The sequence below is a fragment of the Epinephelus moara genome, chromosome 14 (assembly GCF_006386435.1).
Source record: "Epinephelus moara isolate mb chromosome 14, YSFRI_EMoa_1.0, whole genome shotgun sequence".
NCBI classification, from domain to species: domain Eukaryota; kingdom Metazoa; phylum Chordata; class Actinopteri; order Perciformes; family Serranidae; genus Epinephelus; species Epinephelus moara.
In genome coordinates, this window is record NC_065519.1 from 6,605,060 (window position 1) to 6,624,089 (window position 19,030).

At 43.3% G+C, this 19,030-nt stretch overlaps 1 protein-coding gene across 10 annotated transcripts in view; it reads left to right on the plus strand.

Moving 5' to 3' along the window:
- Positions 1-19,030, plus strand: part of syne2b (spectrin repeat containing, nuclear envelope 2b) — a 198,402-nt gene that overhangs the window by 120,204 nt on the left and 59,168 nt on the right. For 7 of the 10 annotated variants that reach the window (XM_050062363.1, XM_050062368.1, XM_050062364.1 and 4 more), the window contains 13 exons: positions 601-801; positions 7,678-7,917; positions 9,164-9,286; positions 9,568-9,683; positions 11,422-11,533; positions 11,772-11,906; positions 13,684-13,842; positions 14,123-14,317; positions 14,669-14,773; positions 15,627-15,746; positions 15,873-16,073; positions 16,171-16,344; positions 18,524-18,655. In XM_050062363.1, coding sequence (XP_049918320.1) covers positions 601-801; positions 7,678-7,917; positions 9,164-9,286; positions 9,568-9,683; positions 11,422-11,533; positions 11,772-11,906; positions 13,684-13,842; positions 14,123-14,317; positions 14,669-14,773; positions 15,627-15,746; positions 15,873-16,073; positions 16,171-16,344; positions 18,524-18,655 — 2,013 coding nt within the window. The remainder of the gene's footprint in view (positions 1-600; positions 802-7,677; positions 7,918-9,163; positions 9,287-9,567; positions 9,684-11,421; positions 11,534-11,771; positions 11,907-13,683; positions 13,843-14,122; positions 14,318-14,668; positions 14,774-15,626; positions 15,747-15,872; positions 16,074-16,170; positions 16,345-18,523; positions 18,656-19,030) is intronic. The other 3 variants (XM_050062367.1, XM_050062369.1, XM_050062371.1) reach the window with 3 other exon arrangements.

A 19,030-nucleotide genomic window follows, 5' to 3' on the forward strand; every position in this document is an offset into this window, starting at 1 on the left:
TGCACTGTGAGTCTGAACTTAAACAAAATGCTCATAGTTGATTGAACAGGAAGCTCAGGTACGGGTCAGAGAAGTTTCAAGAGGAGGGGAACAAATACAAAGAACACTAGAGGCTACAGATGAAGTTCTGACAGGATAAAAGATGATTGACAGCTTTGAGCTGCATTAAGAGAGTGAGGAAGAAAAAGGGAAGTGTTTGTATTCTGTGTTTACGGCTTACTCAGCTGAGCCGGCCCTCACTCTCAGCTCCGCCCCTGCAGCCTGAGGCCTCTCCTTTTTCTCTGTGTCTCTGTCACTCCTGTGATAAAGAGTCGCTGTCACTGGAGCCCTGCCACCGCTCCAGGAAGTGGTTTGTGCCACAGGTGGGTGGAGCAGAGAGGGAGAGAAAGAGAAGAGAAACTAAGAGGGAGAGGGATAAACAGGCAGACTGGAGGCTGTAGTGTGAGAAGTAGAGTTACAGGTCAGAATTATCTGTTCAGATCAATATCAGAGCTCCAACCTGTTCAGGTGGAGTCAACCTAAAGCTGCAGTTTGCTCAGGACCCCTCTCACCCTCCCTCCCTTCCTCCCCCTCTCTACTCTACCTGCGACCCTGGAGCAGAGCGGCTCAGCCAGGTGTGTTGTGTGTGTGTCCCAGGAGCCTGGGCCCCGTCCCCGTGAAGGTGTCCTGCATGTGTGCCTGGAGAGGATCAGCCAGCTGGAGCTGTGGCTGCAGAGAGCCCAGAGGAGCCTGGTAGCCAGTGGAGCTGCTGGGTCGTCAGCCATGCAGGACAGCGTGGAGCAGCAACTCCTCACCTGTCAGGTAAGCTCCGCCCACCTGGGAACCAGGTCACTCCCAGGAGTTTCAGGTCAAATGATGTCTAGATTTCATACAGGGCTAAATGAGGTTGAAGAGTGAATGTTTTCAGATAGTGGGTCACATAGAGCTGTAGGTTCAGCACCATTTAAGTGAATGTATTATTCAGTTTTTCAATAGTTTCTATTTTTATTGTTGTTTTAAACCCGTTTATTTACAGAAGCAGTTTACTCTTTTTCATTTTTCATGTGTATTCAGTCTTTTTTGTTTTGTTAAAGCTGAGGAACTCCGAAATCTGGGAAAGGCAAAGAAAAAATCTGCAGAATTTGAACATACACCCTCCTCCTACAGCTTTCCCCTCTCTGTCCTAAGCCCCTCCCACCAGACGACCACGGGCATATGCATGTGCTTCAATCAAACTTTGTTAACATAGCACTTTTCAGGTTAAGTGGTGAAGACTAAAATTAAGACAGCACTCGTAAAAAACGGGAACTGAGGAAACACTATCGTAAGTGGGGAAACACCAGAGGCAGATAAAACTCAGAATAGAAAACAATTTTAAATCAGTCAATAAATAAGTACATAAAGAAGTTAAATTAAAAAAACAAGTAACAAAATGGAGCTAGAAAAACATTCATCCATTCATTCATTTTCCATAACCGCTCATCCTGTTTGGGGTCGCGGGGGGGCTGGAGCCTATCCCAGCTGACACAGGGCGAGAGGCGGGGTACACCCTGGACAGGTCACCAGACTATCACAGGGCTGACACATAGAGACAGACAACCATTCACACTCACATTCACACCTACGGACAATTTAGAGTCACCAGTTAACCTGCATGTCTTTGGACTGTGGGAGGAAGCTGGAGCACCTGGAGGAAACCCACGCTGACACAGGGAGAACATGCAAACTCCACACAGAAGGGCTCCCCCACCCTAGGTTCAAACCAGGAACTCTCTTGCTGTGAGACGACAGTGCTAACCATGCTAGAAAAAGAGATTAATACAAATAAATAAAAAGTCAAAGTTCAATTAAAAGCCAGGCTAAAAAAGTAGGTCTTGAGTTTGCTTTAAATTGATGCCTTACCGTGGGTTTTTTTTCTAACTTTGGTGGATGATTGAAAGGCCACTCCACCAGAGGACCTGAGAGTTCTAGAGGGTTCCTACGATAAAAGCAAATCTGATAAACAGGTAGGACTAAGACCATTGTAGATGCAGTTTTCTTTTTCTTTAGCTATAATTCAATTGGGCCGGTTTGTGTGAGGGTTGTCCTGAGGCCTTGCACTGTTAGAGGAGGTGAGTCTCAGGACCAGCTGGCTGTCTCTCTCTGTTTATCAGACCACAAATGAGACAAGAATAAGCTGCAAGCCAGTCCACCATCCCTCCGCCTCACTTCCTGCCTCTGTGATTGCTGCGCTGGGTCTAACCAGTGTAACAGCAGCAACAGAAAGTTTGCTGACCCAGCTTCACGTTGGGTGGCTGTCTGGTCCCCCAGAGCCGGGGTTTGCACTTGCTGGATTTGTGTAACTGTGGCCACTGAAGGAAACTGATGTCTAAAATATCATTGTGTGCTGCAGTGTGAAGCTCAGACTAAACCAAACCATGACAAACAGCTCTGGACTGAAAGTAACACGGATTCTCTTGATAATTTTCTTTCCCTCAGGGACAGAGTCAACTTCTAAGCAGGATTCAGAGTCAGGTTACCAGCTGAGAAGTTAAACTAGTTTTTCAAATCAGCACGTCAGCAGTCTGACAGATTAATCCTGCCTCTGTTGGGCCTAAGAATAGTTACAGTCACTGGTCGAGTCACGTGACTTAACCAACATTTCAAGTTGCACAATATTCTTTCAGACAGAGTGAAATATGACTCATCATCATTTCCTAGTGACTGCTGCTTATTTCAGATCTTGCAGAGTCTCAGCTCAGCTGCAAAGTTAAGAAACTGGCAGCTTAAAATTTCCCCCACGTTGTTTTTTTGCTGGGCTATGATGTAAGATGTTGAGACACATCTGGCTGTGTGCATGGAGAGGTCAAAGTTCATCAACTGGAAATGTTAAGTTGGTTAAAGTTGAACATATTGATGAGCAGAGTGTGTAACAGACTGTCTGTCTGTCTGGTAGCCTCCTCTGCAGCTCGATACTGTTTTTACTATCTCAGAGCTGATAACACAGTTACACCAACACAGTCACCTCTTACAGCTCTAAACACAAGCGTCATATTGATACATTTGGTGTGTGTGTGTTTCCTTATTGCCCTACTGTACCACTGTTTCCTGGGTTGGAGGATCCATTCGCACAAAGACTCTCGAACTAAAAATACTTAAACATTGCAGTCTGAATAATTTTGGAGATTCGTAACGTTCATATCAATTATCTGTTAATTTTAAAAATCTTTGAACTTAGAGTTTTGTCTTGCTTCTATGTCTACTTTCAATGATGTTACATAACTTGAATTAAATTGTCAGCTCAGCATAAATACTAAAAGATATCTAGATGGAGGCCACCGTCAACTCCTCAGATGAGTCTCACGCTTCGTTCTACCCTCACTCATGAACAAGACCCCGAGATACTTCAACTTCCTTGCTTGGGGCTGTAACTCTCTCCCAACCCGGAAGACAAAGCTTTCAATCTACTGGTCCATCTATCCGAACCTTCACCTATGGTCATGAGCTCTGGGTAGTAACTGAAAGAATGAGATCATGGATACAGGTGGCTGAAGTTTCCTCAGTGAGGTGGCTGGGCTCAGCCTTAGAGACAGGGTGAGGAGCTCGGACATCCAGAGGGAGCTCGGAGTAGAGCCGCTGCTCCTTCGCATTGAAAAGGTCAGCTGAGGTGGTCTGTGTATCTGATCAGGATCCTCCTGGGTGCCGGGTGTACCGGGCACGTCCCACTGGTAGGAGGCCCTGGGACAGACCCAGAACACACTGGAGGGATTACATATCTCATCTGGCCTGCGAACACCTTGGGGTCCCCCAGGAGGAGCTGGAAAGCATTGCTGGGTAGAGGGACATCTGGGGTGCTTTGCTTGGCCTGCTGCGCCCATGACCTGGCTTTCGATAAGCAGTTGAAAACATTTTTTTCAAACATTTTTTAAACTAGTCACTTATTAACCTGTGCCCTTCTTAAACCTGCTCTTAGAGAGAGTTCTGGTTTGTTTTTCACCGTGGAATTCCACAATTTCCTTGGGGATCAGTAACGTATTTCTGTTTCTGATCCAGAGAGTAGGGTTCATCAACTGTCACCTGCTCTGATTTTATTACCTTTGAAGTTTGCTTTACGTCAGCTTGTAAAAAGCATTGTCTGTCCATTGAAACCAGGACTGCTGGAGAAAGTGAAACAACAGTTGCCTCATTAAACATCAACCCAAAGCAGCTTTAATCAGACAGTAATGTATTGTTGTACAGTGATGTGCTAGTTAAACATTTCTAGTTCCACTTCACTGGACGTTGCAGCCGTTGGCCAAGAAAACAAATGACTTGTAGAGTTCAGAGTTTAACAAACACTAGATGCCAGCTGCTGGTATTTGCATTGAGGGTGCAGTGTGGCTGCAGAGGTGGTGACCACACTGGCAAAGGTCTCAGAAACCAACTAATCAAGTGTTGTAGATTTAAACTCTGCCAGGTCATCCTGACGACCAAACAAACACATGTAAACAGGCTGCAGACGTCACAGCAGAAGCCACCAAAGTTACTTTTAAAATAATGAACTACCTTTTATAATCAATATATATTAGATATTTTAACACAGTGTTTTAGTCATATTGTTGCTGTCCTGTGAAAAAGGGAACTTTTCATGAGCCAAATTCCTAATAGGGACGAGGATAGGGGACTTTGTTAAAATGATTATGTGAACTTGAAAGTGAAAATGTAATTCCACAATAGCGTTATAATTTTCCACACACGTATAAATAAATATTAAAATTTTACAACGCAGTAATCCAGTTTTCATTATAACATACAGTACTCGTTATAGGTGTTGAATGACCATATTAAAATGAAAGTGGTGATCTGCAGCAATAGTTTCGATGTCTGGTCCATTTTCTCTGCGAGCTGTGAGCGAATCTGGCAAGAAAACACACTGGTAATCTTATATAAACAATCTGAAGGATATATTTACATGATATAAATGATAAATGTGCATCCCATCTGTGCCAAACCTTTTGATTTTCCAGACTCCTCTCCATGCACAAATGGAAAATTAGGTTACATTTCTTACACTGCATTTTAATTTTCAAACTGGATTCAATATCTTCTCCTTTACAGCAGTTGAAATTTTTGAATATTAAGGCCTTGTTTACACGGATACTGATACAAATAAAAACGGACTGTTATTTATCCCGTATAAAAAAATTCTGGGTTTACACGATCAGTTGTGAAAACGATATCCCTGTTTACATGAAAACGCAAAAACAGCAGCTTTTTGCTGCAATAAGCATGCCAGGCCAGTAGGTGGTGATACGCCATATGTCAAACACCATAGAAGAACGTTCTGCGCATGCACAGTGATTTGTTTTCCTCTTGGTGCTAGTGATATAAACAATGATAAACTACATTTTAACCCCATGTAGCATAGTTAGCTGCTATGCACTTACTAATATTGGGCACAGCNCCAGTAGGTGGTGATACGCCATATGTCAAACACCATAGAAGAACGTTCTGCGCATGCACAGTGATTTGTTTTCCTCTTGGCGCTACATGGGGTTAAAATGTAGTTTATCATTGTTTATATCACTAGCTAATATTGGGCACAGCATACGTCTTTGTGCGCCGATGTAGCAGTGATGTTGATGCAGCAGTGCTAAGTTCATTTGTAAGCTCGTAAGTAGCCCCAAAAGTGTGAACACAATGTAAGCAACCCGGCATATATCCGCCATTGTTGTTGTGGTTCCCAGGCGCCTAATGGGCATGCGCAAACTGGGTTGCAACGTCATCGTTTTCCAAAATCTCCGTCTCTCCTGTCCACGTTTCCATAGAAACCAATATTGTTAAAAACTTTAACTTTGGAAGCCGTTTTTGAAAATCTCCGTTTTCGTCGAGGAAAACGCCGGTTATGTGTAAATGATAGGTGCAAACGCAAAGATAAACACCCGTTTTCAGAAATATACAGAACCGTATAAACAGGCCCTGAATGTCGAATGCATTTTTATTTTCATTTTGACTTGATCATTGTTTGCATAAATGGAAATCAGGTATATTGTTAATATTGCATTTTTAAATTTGACTTAACATTTGAATATTGTCCACTGTACAGAGAGTACAACTTTGAAGATTAAATGTCACACGGGTTTTCCCTTTTGATTTTAATCATCATGGAACACCCATAGAAATATGTGAAAATGAAATTTGGATTACTGCATTTTTTATTTTTACTCAAATATGACACGTTGAAAATTATAGTGTTATTGTGGAATTGCGGTTTCATTTTCAAGTTTACATTACCATTTTAATAAAGTCGCTACGGGCTTCTATATTTTTCCTGAATATCCAGTGGGTTTTTAAATGTTTATTGAGCCTAAGATGTAGGAGAATTTTCTAAGCTTAAAAAGAGACAAATCATATCACCTTAACAGAGATGACATGTAAAAACTCTTTTATTTTCATCGCTTACGTATTCACAAACTTTTGTACGTCTGTATTTAGTTAAAAGAGGGAATGACTTTTCTGCAAAAATACAATATTGAGAATAAGAATTTAGAGTGTTTTTATGTTTCTGTTGCTTCCATAAGGATCATCCAAGAAATCAGAAGGAGACAAGTTTTTAGGGTGTAAAAATTAATTTAAAAAGACATAAAATTGGACATACACTGCAAATATTTGGTAAATTTTCTAAAACTCCCATGATTAAGTACGGAAGCCCATTTCAGCCAATGTTGTGAACAAAAAAATATCCTGTGAGTCATTATAACGGCAAACTTTCTTATCATAATGACAAACCATGTCATTACTTCAAAAGAGTTTTTCATTATAATGACTTATAGGATCTTCAGCAAGCCCAGGAAATCCAGCAAGCCCAAACCCCAGCCACCCAACTCCAAGCTGGGTCGGCAAACTTTCTGTTGCTGCTGTTACACTGGTTAGACCCGGCGCAGCTGCTGGCCTGCTGTGACACTAGGTGCTGTTTTTTTTTTTTCCCAGCACATTGGTAGAAATGGGCTTCCATAGTGAAGCCTCTATGTTTTCAACATGTTGCCAAAATCCTTATTTTATGAGCTTATCTCGTGTTGAATGTAAAATTTGAATTTGCAAAGTAACTGCAGCTATCAGATAAATATGGTGAAGTTAAACATAGAATATTTGCCTCTGAGAAGAAGTGGAAATACTTGTGCAGAGTATAAGTTCCTCAAAACCTTTGAGGTACCTGTACAGTACAAAACGAGTAAAATCTTGATGACAGACTTTAGTTCGTTATGGATGTTTGACAGTTGGTTGTTATTCACTCTGTGGTGTAATAGTTCTCAGTCAATAGAGTCATGCCCTCACAGGCTTCATTATTGTGTCTTCATTCAAAGCTCTGGCAGGTCTTTCCTCCCAGGAGTCACTCCCTGCTGACCCACACAGTGTAACTGGAGCCTCCATTAAAGTTTCAGAGGTTAAACGTCCCTCCGTCACACGTCACGTTTGAATGAAGCATTGTGGGAAAACAAACAGCAGCTGATGAGATCTTGTCTCCTATTCAGATTGACTGAAGCAGCTCGTTCACTGAGACGCTTCATTCATGACCCAGATCCAGCTTACAAAATGATACATGAACCTTTGTGCTGCAGTATTTACACCTGACCTCAGATCAGAGACTGTCAACGTCACACAGACAAAATTAAAGTCTCTCTCTGACATGTATATTAAAAGAATGAATGATTTGACACCAGTGTGTGTGTTCATGTGCAGGAGATGTTCCTGGAGATCGAGCAGAGGGTTGCCGGCCTGTCAGTGCACAGCCAGGCAGTTGACCACCACCAGCAGCAGCAGCAGGATGAACTGGGAGCTGTGGGGTCCCAGCAGGAGGCGGCTGAGCTGCTCTCGTCTAAACTGGAGCTCCTGAAGGCCAACCTGGTCTCCTTCCAACAGCTGCTGCAGGACAGACAGGACGAGGAGAGACTCATCACACACAAGGAGCTGCAGAAACAGGTACATGCAGTCTGTACGGCTAGATACAAGGTGCCCAGGGTCATGGAAAACCCGGAAAAGTCATGGAATGTTGTGTATATGACATTGTGACAGTAATCTCCTCTGGATAACTTCCCAAGTAGGCAAATTTATTTTCTGTAGCTGTTGATGTAACGTAGCTGAAATGCGTGTCGATGTGTTTACCATCATATCTCCATTTTCCCCTCGCGTTCCCTTTCTCCTTTCAGGTGTGGCAGCTATCTGAAATTATGTTTAAGTGGAATTTGAATATAATTTGTTTGAAAAATGCCAGGCAAATGGGGCAAGAAGGAAAAGTTGTTAACATAAGTCCTTTAAAAGTCATGGAAAAGCTTTGAAAGTTTGTCCAGAGGTCTGTACTACGAAGCAGGATTTGGAGTTAGCGAGGTAACGTCAGGGTTAACTCTGGGTTTTCAGTTCTACAAAGCTGGTTCTCTTTTTACCGGGATAAATCACCGTGGTAACTTATGCTGAACAGCTCTTTACTTTACTCAGCTTTAACTCTGAGGAAACCAAGCCAGTATGCTCAGGTTTCAAAGGACTGAAAAACAAAAATTCATTTGTTTATTTGGGAATCTTACATATGAATCATCAACATCCTTCCTCTGGACGTTTCCTCTCTCATTTGACTTTTTCGTGTAGTTCACAGGTTTAAAAGGATGTTGAGGTGTTTTTGTTTCTGACAGCGGAGCAGCTGGTGCACATATGGCAAAGTCACTCTCTGATAATTATTAATAACACCTTTGAAAATAAAGCATTACAGGCTCACAAGCACTGAAAGCAGGTTTGTTTGGTTTCACACCTGCAGGTCGAGTCACAAGTCTTAATTAGCAATTTGAAAGTCAGAATGAAAGTCTTTAAAGTCTGAGTGCTGAATATTAAAGGTCCATGTCTGCTGTGTTTACTGAGACCGAGGCCCAACTGTCGCTGTCTTAGTAATGTTTTATTGTTTATTGTTTTTTCAAGTCTCAAGTCAAGTCAGGCCAGATTTTGCGAAGGTCAAGTCTCAGAGCAGTTTTGTCCAAGTCAAGTTTGAAGTCCTCATGTTTGGTGAATTTAGTCCAAATCACAACAGATTGTGATTGTGATCAGATATTTTTAAATTGATGAGAAGTATTTTTTTACTTCCTCAATCTCCAAAATAACATATCCTCATGAACTAGATAATGCTGAGAGCTACGACAATGATCTTTCCCTCATTGTTTCTTTTTCACCTGCTTCTCCTCAGAAGTCTGTACCTCTGCCAGAGCGCCGCCCGGAGACGAGGTTGAAGCGCAGCAGCAGTGTTCAGGAGATCTTCTCCTCACCCAGAAACAAACTGCTCAGACAGAGCAGCCTGCAGCAGCAGAAGGTACTGAACTCTACTGACTGCTGAGGTGAACGGTCCCATTGATGCAACATTTTAGCCCAGATCGGACAAACCAAACACTGGCTCTAGATAGAGACATTTACACTTTGCGTCGGCCACTGTAGCAAGCAGCAGTTCAATGATGGGTAGCCTAAAGAAATTCTTACTGGGAAAAGTTTCAGCTGGTTGCAGTCTGCAATCCCCAACACTAGATGCCATTAAATCACCCTAAATCTGACACACTGAACCTTTAACTGTTCACCCTGTTGTTGCTTGTTGTGCAGGAGCTGGAGCAGGAGCTGACTGAGCAGAGAGGACTGACTCAGGCCATCGCCAGACAGGGCAGCAGAGCTCGACTCAACAGTCAAGAACCAGAGGACCACAGCCAGGTGTCACCATGGTAACAACCATTACACTGTAATATATCTTACTATATAATGACGAAAACTTCCTGTGTCTGTTCCATGTTTTTCTCCTCACTGACTTGGTCAATCCATGTGAAATTTGGCACAGTGGTAGAGGGTCATGGGAGGATGCGAATGAAGCAATATTACATCAATTGGCCAAAGGGGGGCGCTATAGCAACCGATTGAAATTGCAAACTTTGAATGGGCATATCTCATGCCCCGTATGTCGTAGAGACATGAAACTTTGCACAGAGATGCCTCTCCTCATGAGGAACAAATTTGCCTCAAGAACCCATAACTTCCGCTTATATAGATTTTCCGCCATTTTGAATTTTTTGAAAAACACTTCAAATGGATCTCTTCCTAGGAAGTTTGAGCGATCTGCATGAAACTGGGTGAACATAATCTAGGGACCAATATCTAAAGTTCCCTCTTGGCAAAAGTTGGAAAACTTACTAAAACTGAGCTTCTATAAGGCAATGAATATTGCGGAGGGCGTGGCTCATCACATAAAGGTGTATAACATCTCAAGGGTTTCACCCATCACCACGCAACTTTGTAGGCATATGACCACACATAATCTGAGGGGACCCCTCCATTATTGACCCCATCAAACAAAATGGGGGCGCTAGAGAGCTCATTTCTTATCTAGGCCTAACTGCCATATGGATTTTTACTAAACTTGGTAGATATGTAGAACAGGACGTCTCAAGGTGACTGGAGACATTTAACTCTAATTGGCAACTGGGTGGCGCTATAACAACAGAAAAATGCTAAAATGCGATAGATCGCTGTGGCTGCAATCATACTATCAAATCCACAAAAACTCTGTCTGAATACATTGCTCTTCTTAATGGGTTCAGTTGACTATTTAATCTGCAATTTCCTATGACCTGTATCCCAAACACACACCATGTGAAACTGTGCACTCAATGGGTATGGACTGGTATTATATATATTCTAAGTATTTATATTACAGAGTGTATGGGCTATATTTTATGTTTTATTTTAGCTTGAATGTCTCTTCTTTCCAGTTTCCCTACACAATAATACTTTTTCATTTTAACAAGTCATGTTGTGCCTTTATTTAAAGTGGGAAAGGGCAACCAGAACCGAGCAACTACCAACAACACAGGACACGCTGCTTTTTTTTCACAGTTACTTTGTTTTTTTCGCTATCAGGGAAAACAAAAGTTCCGTCTTCTTCCTGTTTTGGTGGTTGATGCACTTTCTTTGTGCCGTAAATCAAGCGTTCATTTTCTCTGAAGATCGTACCTGGTGGCAGATTTGCATTGTAAAAACAAGATGTCAGTCAAAATGCTGATTGTGTCACTATCAACGTTTACTTTACAGTGAGAAGTTAGAGCAAACAACGTGTCTATTTCCACTTAAAATAAATTAAAAATATTGTCAAATTCAATTTCAATTTAGCACAAATCAACTTGTTTCCCCTGAATTTTCAAGAAATAAGTATCAGCATCTTTAACACAACAGGACAGACCACAGCTGCAGTAGAATGAGAAAAATAATACAAACCATACTATAACATACAGATAACACACTATATTAGATTTGAAATTAATTTGAGGATTGAGAGAGAAATAGACATCAGATTCAAACTAGCCTACCACCAATCAAAGGCTCCTTAATGAAAGAAGGAAGGAAAGAAAGAGACAGAAAGGGGATGAAGTAAAATGAAATCTTAGTTTCCAGCCTTGTCCTCCCCTGCAGGTCGCCTCCTGCTGTGGCCGATGTGGAGGAGGACTGTGCTCAGAGGAGGTGGGATGGCCTTCACAGTCGGCTGCTGGCTCTGGAGGAGAGCTGGCTGCTTCCTCCCTCTGAGGTACGGTCTTCATCGTGAAGTGCTTGATTATCACTTTTCAAATACAAAAGAGAAAAGGAAAATCGGTGTTCTCGCCGTGCTTGATTATCACCTTCTTTGAGCCGAAGGCACTTTGTTGTCTCGGTGGTGTTATGGGGACTCCTGCGGGGCTTGATAAGAGTCGTGGGCGTCTCCAGCTTCTGATGTTTTTCTCCCCGTCTCCTGGTCTATGACTCTCTCTGTCTCTCTCTCTCTGAAGGTGACAGACTCATCTACGAGGCGCGGTGATGGAACAGCAGGACGCATGATTGGCACACAAACCCTGAAAGAGCTCCAAACCCACATCAGCCATCTGAGAGAGCTGGGACACACAGCGACAGAGCCTCAGAGTCAGGTACAGGGAAGTTATCACGGCTGTTTATCAGAGAAGATGTATGATGGGACGTGACCCCAACTGGACAGTCAGTACGTTTACATGACACTTGAAAAAAACTAATTATTGCCTTAATCCGACTTTAACTGGACAACTGAAGTGCATGTCAACGCGTTACTCCGACTAATATCGGAGTTCTCCAACTCCGATTAAGACACCCAGATAATGCGATTGGAATTCGATTTTCTCCGGCATGTATACGCCTTAATCGGAGTTAAACTAGACAATGCATGCGCGCATGCTCCACACCCCCAGCGGTGGCGTATGACCCCGGAACAGACAAGACATGCTATTGTTGTAGCCCTCCAACAGCATACGTCGTTCTTGTCTGCCTCTCGAAATCACCATGACCACGAGGGATAGCGTGCACCTTATCTGCACAATCAGTAACGCGTACATTACGTACGAGATGAACAAAGCTGTACGATTGTCCATCTTGCTGTTGTTCGAAAATGCCGTTCTGCCGCCTGACTCCAGTTGTTTATTATTAAGTGGCGAAATAGGTCAACCGGAAAGGGGGCCGTATTAACCCGCTGAAACGACGCATATCGCCACCTAGTGTTGAGGAGGAGGACACGTTCCCGTCAGTAATTTGATTTTCTCAGTTGCATGTAAACTGGGACAAGGACAGAAGTCTGATTAGGCGCCTGGCATTTTTGCTGGAGCACTCTGAACTCCTCAAACTGAAAAGACTTCAACTCAGAGCAGAAAAGCGCCCCATGTCATCTCTTTATTCGGATGAATTGAGAGGCGGGCCTTCTGTGGTGGTCACGACAACAAGTTTACAGTTGGTAAACTGGTGGTAGCGGTTGCTGGATACCCAGAGCTGTACGGCCCGTTGGTATATGCCTGGAAACAGGCATCATGGAGGAGAAGCTCCTGGACCAACTGGTGGTACTCCCTGTGATCCACCCTCTGTTTTAGGGTCTCATGTACCCACACAGATCTCTGTTTCCCTGTGCCCAACAAACTATTTACTGGCAGCCTCTCACCCTCAACCAGAGCCACAGCACGTACCCTCTGCCTCAACATTTCAGGAACTAGATACATTAAATCCCAATCAGAGGAGGACTGGGTTGATGTAAACTTTAGCGGCCGTGGCTCAGAAGGTAGAGCGGGTTGTCCACTAATCATGAGATCAGTGGTTCGGTCTCCAGCTCCTCCTAACTTACATTTCTCTTATAAGGTCCCATACTGTAAGTGATGAATAGTACAGATGAAAAAAGAAACTTCAGATTCCACAAGAGAGCCCAGAAACTCTAATAAACACTGACACATTTAAGAAGAATAGTGCTGTTTGTATTAGGGTGTAAAAAACACAACTGAGTCTTTGTAGATGTAGATTTCAAACCACATTTGTCTTTGTTTGAAATCTTGTGAGCTGGAAATGAAAGATGGATTCCCCGACATGTTTTTTTTCTTAGCCCACCACAGGACACACATTTTGACATCACACTTAACAAGATGAAGAGCAGGAAACAACAAACACGAAAGAAAATCATTGAGAGTGATGCGTGTCGTGCCTCCTCAAGCAACACCCTTTAGGAGGATACCAGCTTCTCCTCTTCCTCCTCTTCCTCTAGATTCATGTTCTGTATACGATCTGAGATAAAATGCATCATGACAACAGTCAGAAAAAGCAACAACATATTCCCACCTGATTGATTAAATACTTGCATCATTTAAAGTTTTGTCGTCTGTAAGTCTTTAACAGCTTGACTAACCTGTCCGACCCCAGGCCTCAGCTGCTGACGGCGCCCATCAGACGCTGGACGAGGGTTTGTTTCATGTGCTACACGGAGCGTCCCTGTCTCTGTCCTCTATCAACAACCTGCTGCAGTCGCCTGCTCGGACGACGCATGAAGAAGACACACAGCTGAAGCTGCTGCAGCTGCAGGTCGGACTAACCACAGCAAACACTCAGCAGGGTTCAGTTATTTTGGGATTGGTCTTGGGTGAGGCGATGCACTGCTGTGGTCTGGACTAAGGGTGCTTTCACACCTGCCCTGTTTGGTTCGGTTCAATCGAGCTCAAGTTCATTTGCCCCCTAAGTGCGGTTCATTTGGGCAGGTGTGAACACAGCAATCACACTGGACTGAGACCTTCTTGAAGAGGAAATCGAAACGAACTCTGGTGCAGATTCTCTCTAAACAGACCTTCCTCTGATTCCTTTACAGAGTCTCTCGGCAGAGCTGGCTACCCTCGGCAGCGAGCTGTCCTCTCAGGGGTCAAAGGTCAGCCGCGTCCTGGGGTCACAGTGTGGTCAGCAGTGTGTGGATGACCTGTGTCGAGTGCTTCCTGTGGTCCAGGCTGCGCTGAGCAGCAGAGAGAAGCAGCTCACACACCTGCAGGAGGAGACGGCAAAGCAACAGGTCAGATATCATCACTAACTTTAATTAAATACACAAGTGAAAACAAGAACACACTGATGCACCATGGGATATTTGAATAAGCTCATATTTAATCTTATTTTAATGTTGACTGTATCTATGTTTATAACCTGTGTTAGCTGTCCTACTGTCCTTTATTATAATTATACTCACCTCCTCTATGTAACGAGTCCCACACTTACCTTATCTAATATATTTATATCACATGTATTATTATAAACTTTTAAATGGAGTCTGAAAACAGAAATAATCTTTTCCTGTTATTGAAAATGAAACCCTTGATGTTTGCGTGCCACAGTTTACAGACACAGTGTGTGTGTGTTTAACCAACAGATACAACTAAATGAGTTGCATGCAGCCTTCACTTCTAACCAGGCGACGGTTCACCAAATAACTCATGAATTCAATGGAAGCCTGGGCCTTAACAAACAACTACAGGTACTGTTTCCATAGAGATATTTAACTTTAACATGCTGCTCATAATCTGAGTGATTCTGAGTGGATGTTTGATGGTTTAAGAGCTGCAGAGATTAGGCTATTGACAGAAAATCGATCAGCAACCATTGTGATTATTGCTTACAAATAGGGTTGCAATGGCATGAGATTCTTACGTCTTAGAAAATAGCGCAGTTTTTGGTATCACAGTGTTGAAGAATTTATCTTATTATCAATCACAATGACCCTTAAATAGGAGGAAATAAAAAACACTTAAAACTCAAGGAAAGGCTCTCCGATGAAAGTATGTTTTAAGAAGGGACTTAAAAGAGATCACTGACTCGGCTGACCTGATTTCCTCGGGCAAACTGTTCCAGAGCCTCGGGGCCCTGACAGCAAACACTCTGTCCCCTTTAGTTTTCAGCCGGGCCTCTGGAACAGACATAAGACCTCTGCTGCCCGAGGACCTCAACGTACGTCGTGGTGTGTATGGCACGAAAAGGTCGGAGATATGAGTAAGCAAAGGTTTTGTAAAAAAATAAGAGGTGTCAAAATGAATGTCACTGCTGTAAGTAAAACACTGTGAGTCACAGCACAGAGATACTGAATTGGTAAAACCCCACTGTAGACCATGTACCAGTATGTGTTATCTTTGTGTCACTGACACTGTGGTAGAGAAGGATTTACCTTCATGCAGCAGGCTGTTTGTGATGCTGGCACGGTGAGATGTAAATAACTAAACAACTTGAGGGTTAGCCAGAGACGTAGGCGTGTTCAGATAAGTGATTCAACAGGTCCGACTGCTTGTCATGAAGTTTTATATTGGACACAGTGTAAATGTGTGTTTATCTTCCAGGCTGTGGTTCAGATGCAGGAGTCTCTGCAGCAGCAGGTGGAGCAGGTGAGCTCCCTGCTGGAGGAGGCTGACCGACACAACCTGCCTGCATCTTTCATCCACCACGCCTCACAGCTGCAGGTACGATACTGTAGCTAGTGTATGTTAAATGGAAACTTACTCCCTAAAGATAAAACTAAATAAGCGATCATCCAGTTGCCGCAAGCATGTCTACATCTTGAAGTTATGTTTCCCTTCTGTGTGCAGGGGGAGCTGGCCAGTGCTGTGGGTGGTGTTCGCTCCCTCTGTGAGGAACTGAAGAACAGTGTGGAGCTGCAGCAGCAGTATGAGCGGCTGGTCCACAGCCTGGAGGAGCTGCTCGCGCTGGGCTCTGAGCGCCTGGCGCAGCAGCCTGACACAGAGCTCCACAGCAGAGCTCAGCTCCAGCAGCAGCTCAGCAGTCACACGGTCAGTCTGTGGGATACAAAGAAAACACAGTTTCAGTTTCTAAAAGTAAAAGCTTAAGAATACAGTCTTTAAATGAAACATCCATTTCTGTTTTCAGAAGTTCTTCCAGTTCCTGGGGCATCATTTTAAGATCCTGCAGTATCTGACCCAGAGAGTCCCTGAGAGCGCCCTCCAGAGGTGGGAGGGTGTAGTGATGGGCCTGCAGGAGGAAGTGACCCAACTGCAGCAGCATGGACTGGAGAAAGGGGCCAGGATGCAGGAAACATTACAGGTAGTGGATGGAACGCAGCTTATTTATTTGAGGAGTAAGTAAGAATGAAAGCATCAGCATCATAGACAGCAATTGGTTTGTGGACTCCCATTTTGAAGCCTTGAGTTCAGCATTTAGACTGTCGCCATCTTGGATATTTGGAGCCAGAAGTGACCATATTTGGATGAGAGAGGGGAGCTGTGGAGGTGTCAGGGGTGGATCTGACTCATAAGCCCCTTTGACACAGAGATCCCATGATGGGGTTATAATGAATTCCATCCAGCATGCCACCTGTGCTGTTTAATACAGAACCAAATAATGCCCGCATAATGTCACCCCAGAGTATGATTGTAGATAGCATGCTGGCATTCTGGAAGCGAAGGAGACATCATCGGCCTTTAGTATGACATAAACGCATTGGGCAGTGCTCTCTAAACAAACACAAAGGCACAACATGGCATTAACAATCATTTACTGTCCCTGTTATATGGCGGTTGATCTTGTCCTCTGTTGGAAGGGGAAGGAGCTCCCGAGACTGATTGCTATCTCAATTCGCGGACATTTTCAGTTGCTATTCTTACTCTGTGAATCAACTGCTAACTGCCGCTGGCTGCTTTTGAAATTTTCCGGCACCTCCATCAGACCATGTCTGGTACTGGCGGCTCACATTTTTTTACACTGATGTTGATTTGGTGCTGTTACTCCCTGCGCTGTCGGCTTAAAGGCGAGACAACTCTGTTTTGCATTCCCACTCTGGGATCGTACTCTTTTATACAGAACAGCGAGGCTGAATAACGTGACATTTGTGCCTTAAACACCTTGGCACAGGCTGTCACTCCAAGCTGTCCTGCCCTCATGCATGAAATGTAAACAGGTGAGTTATATAAAAATTCACCTCCCATACAGCTGTCGTGAACATAGAAATTAGTTGTAGAGACCAAAACTTTGTATGTAGGAATTAAACATGTATATTTCTGCTTTAAAATCATTTTAACATGGGGGTCTGTGGGGATTGAATCACATTTGAAGCCAACCTCAAGTGGCCATTAGAGGAACTGCAGTTTGTGGCACTTCCATGTTGGTTTCATTTTTCAGCCGCAGAGGCTGCTGCTTGCTAAGCATCATCTCATAAGGCTGCTAGCATGGCTGTAGACAAGGGCTGCCCCCGACTTAGAATTTTCCTAGTCGACCAATAGTTATCATTTAGGTCCATTAGTTGACTAGTCTCCTGCATGTTTCTGATATGAATGTAATGATTAAATGATATATTTTGGTGGTTTGAGTTGAAGGTGTGAGAAAGAATAGTATCAGTAACATTGTTAACACTGTGCTACATTACAGAGAAATACAAAACCGTACTAATGAACCTTCATTAATATAGGCCTATATTTTATCTACAAGTGCACGTCACACACTGAGCGAGCCGCCTGTTAATGACGCTGTGGGCTAATGGGCATGTAGCTACTTCCATGTTTCAGATGATACGTCATGTTTGTAGTCGACCAATGAAGATGAGTTTACATATCACCTTGGGTTCGTCCTTCACCTTCTCAAAATGATCCCACACTTTGGATTTCCTGCCCGACATGTTATTAACTAGCCTGTGGAATAACCGCAGGTACCAGCCCTGGAAATTAACCTGACTCCTGTCTGACTGCTGAGCGTGGACACTTCCTGTGTCTGTCCTTTCAAATTAAATTCACACATGGTCCAGTCATATAGGTTTTGATTTATTTTGACAAGGTGCAGCTCCTAATAGAGTTTCATGTTTGTTAGTTTTTTGTTTGTTTTTGTTTTCTTTCTGCGACTAAGCGACCAATGAAATCTTGGTTGGTCGACCATTAGGGGGCAGCCCTACTGTAGACTTGATCTTAATAATGGATTTTTCCCACAGGTACATGTTTGACGCAAAATACAGCCCTCATTTTCAAAGTTAAATATTTAGTGTCAGAAATACCAGAGATAAAATCCACTGATTTATCAGCCAAGAGTAATCTGTTCACCCAATTCCATATATTTTTCAGATATTTTGCAAACAGACACATGCACATAATGACATGGGTAAATTCTAATAATGCAGCAGGTGAAGTTAATATAATGTTTTAGTATTAGAATCAGAAGAATCATTAACAATCTCAGAGTTAAACTGAATAAACAGAGACGTCTCTTCTGATTGCTGTCATTTCTCCATCTGTCTCAGATGTGGTTACAGTGGGAGGAGGACAGCGCCTGGTCAGGATCCCTGCTGACAGCCATTGAGACTTCATTTCCCAAGACGCACGAGGGGGTTGATTGTGAGGAGCAGATATCGAAGAAGCTCTCTGTCTACCAGGTAATTTTGATTAATACTTATGTTCTTTCTGTTGGAGGATAATTGTGATTTACCAACAAGCAGGCGACCAGAGGACCGAGCGCATTTTGTCAATGTTCCATTCCGCTCATTTGGAGACTTGGGCGCTCTCCATGCTGCGCCTCGTGCATTGCACTCAAAACCTAATTGGCTCAATTAAATACAAGCAAATGGGTTGTTTTCTTTAGGGGTACATGATGTTCCCTGTGCTTTGATGTGAGTTATTAGCCGAGCGGAGACCTCCATCTACAAAGCATTATGGTTCATATTCCCTGTTGCTCTGCTGTGGGATTGGAAATGTGTCTCTTATTCGCCTGAGATGGACTACAGTAGGCGCTGCAGCATGTTCAGCGGTCA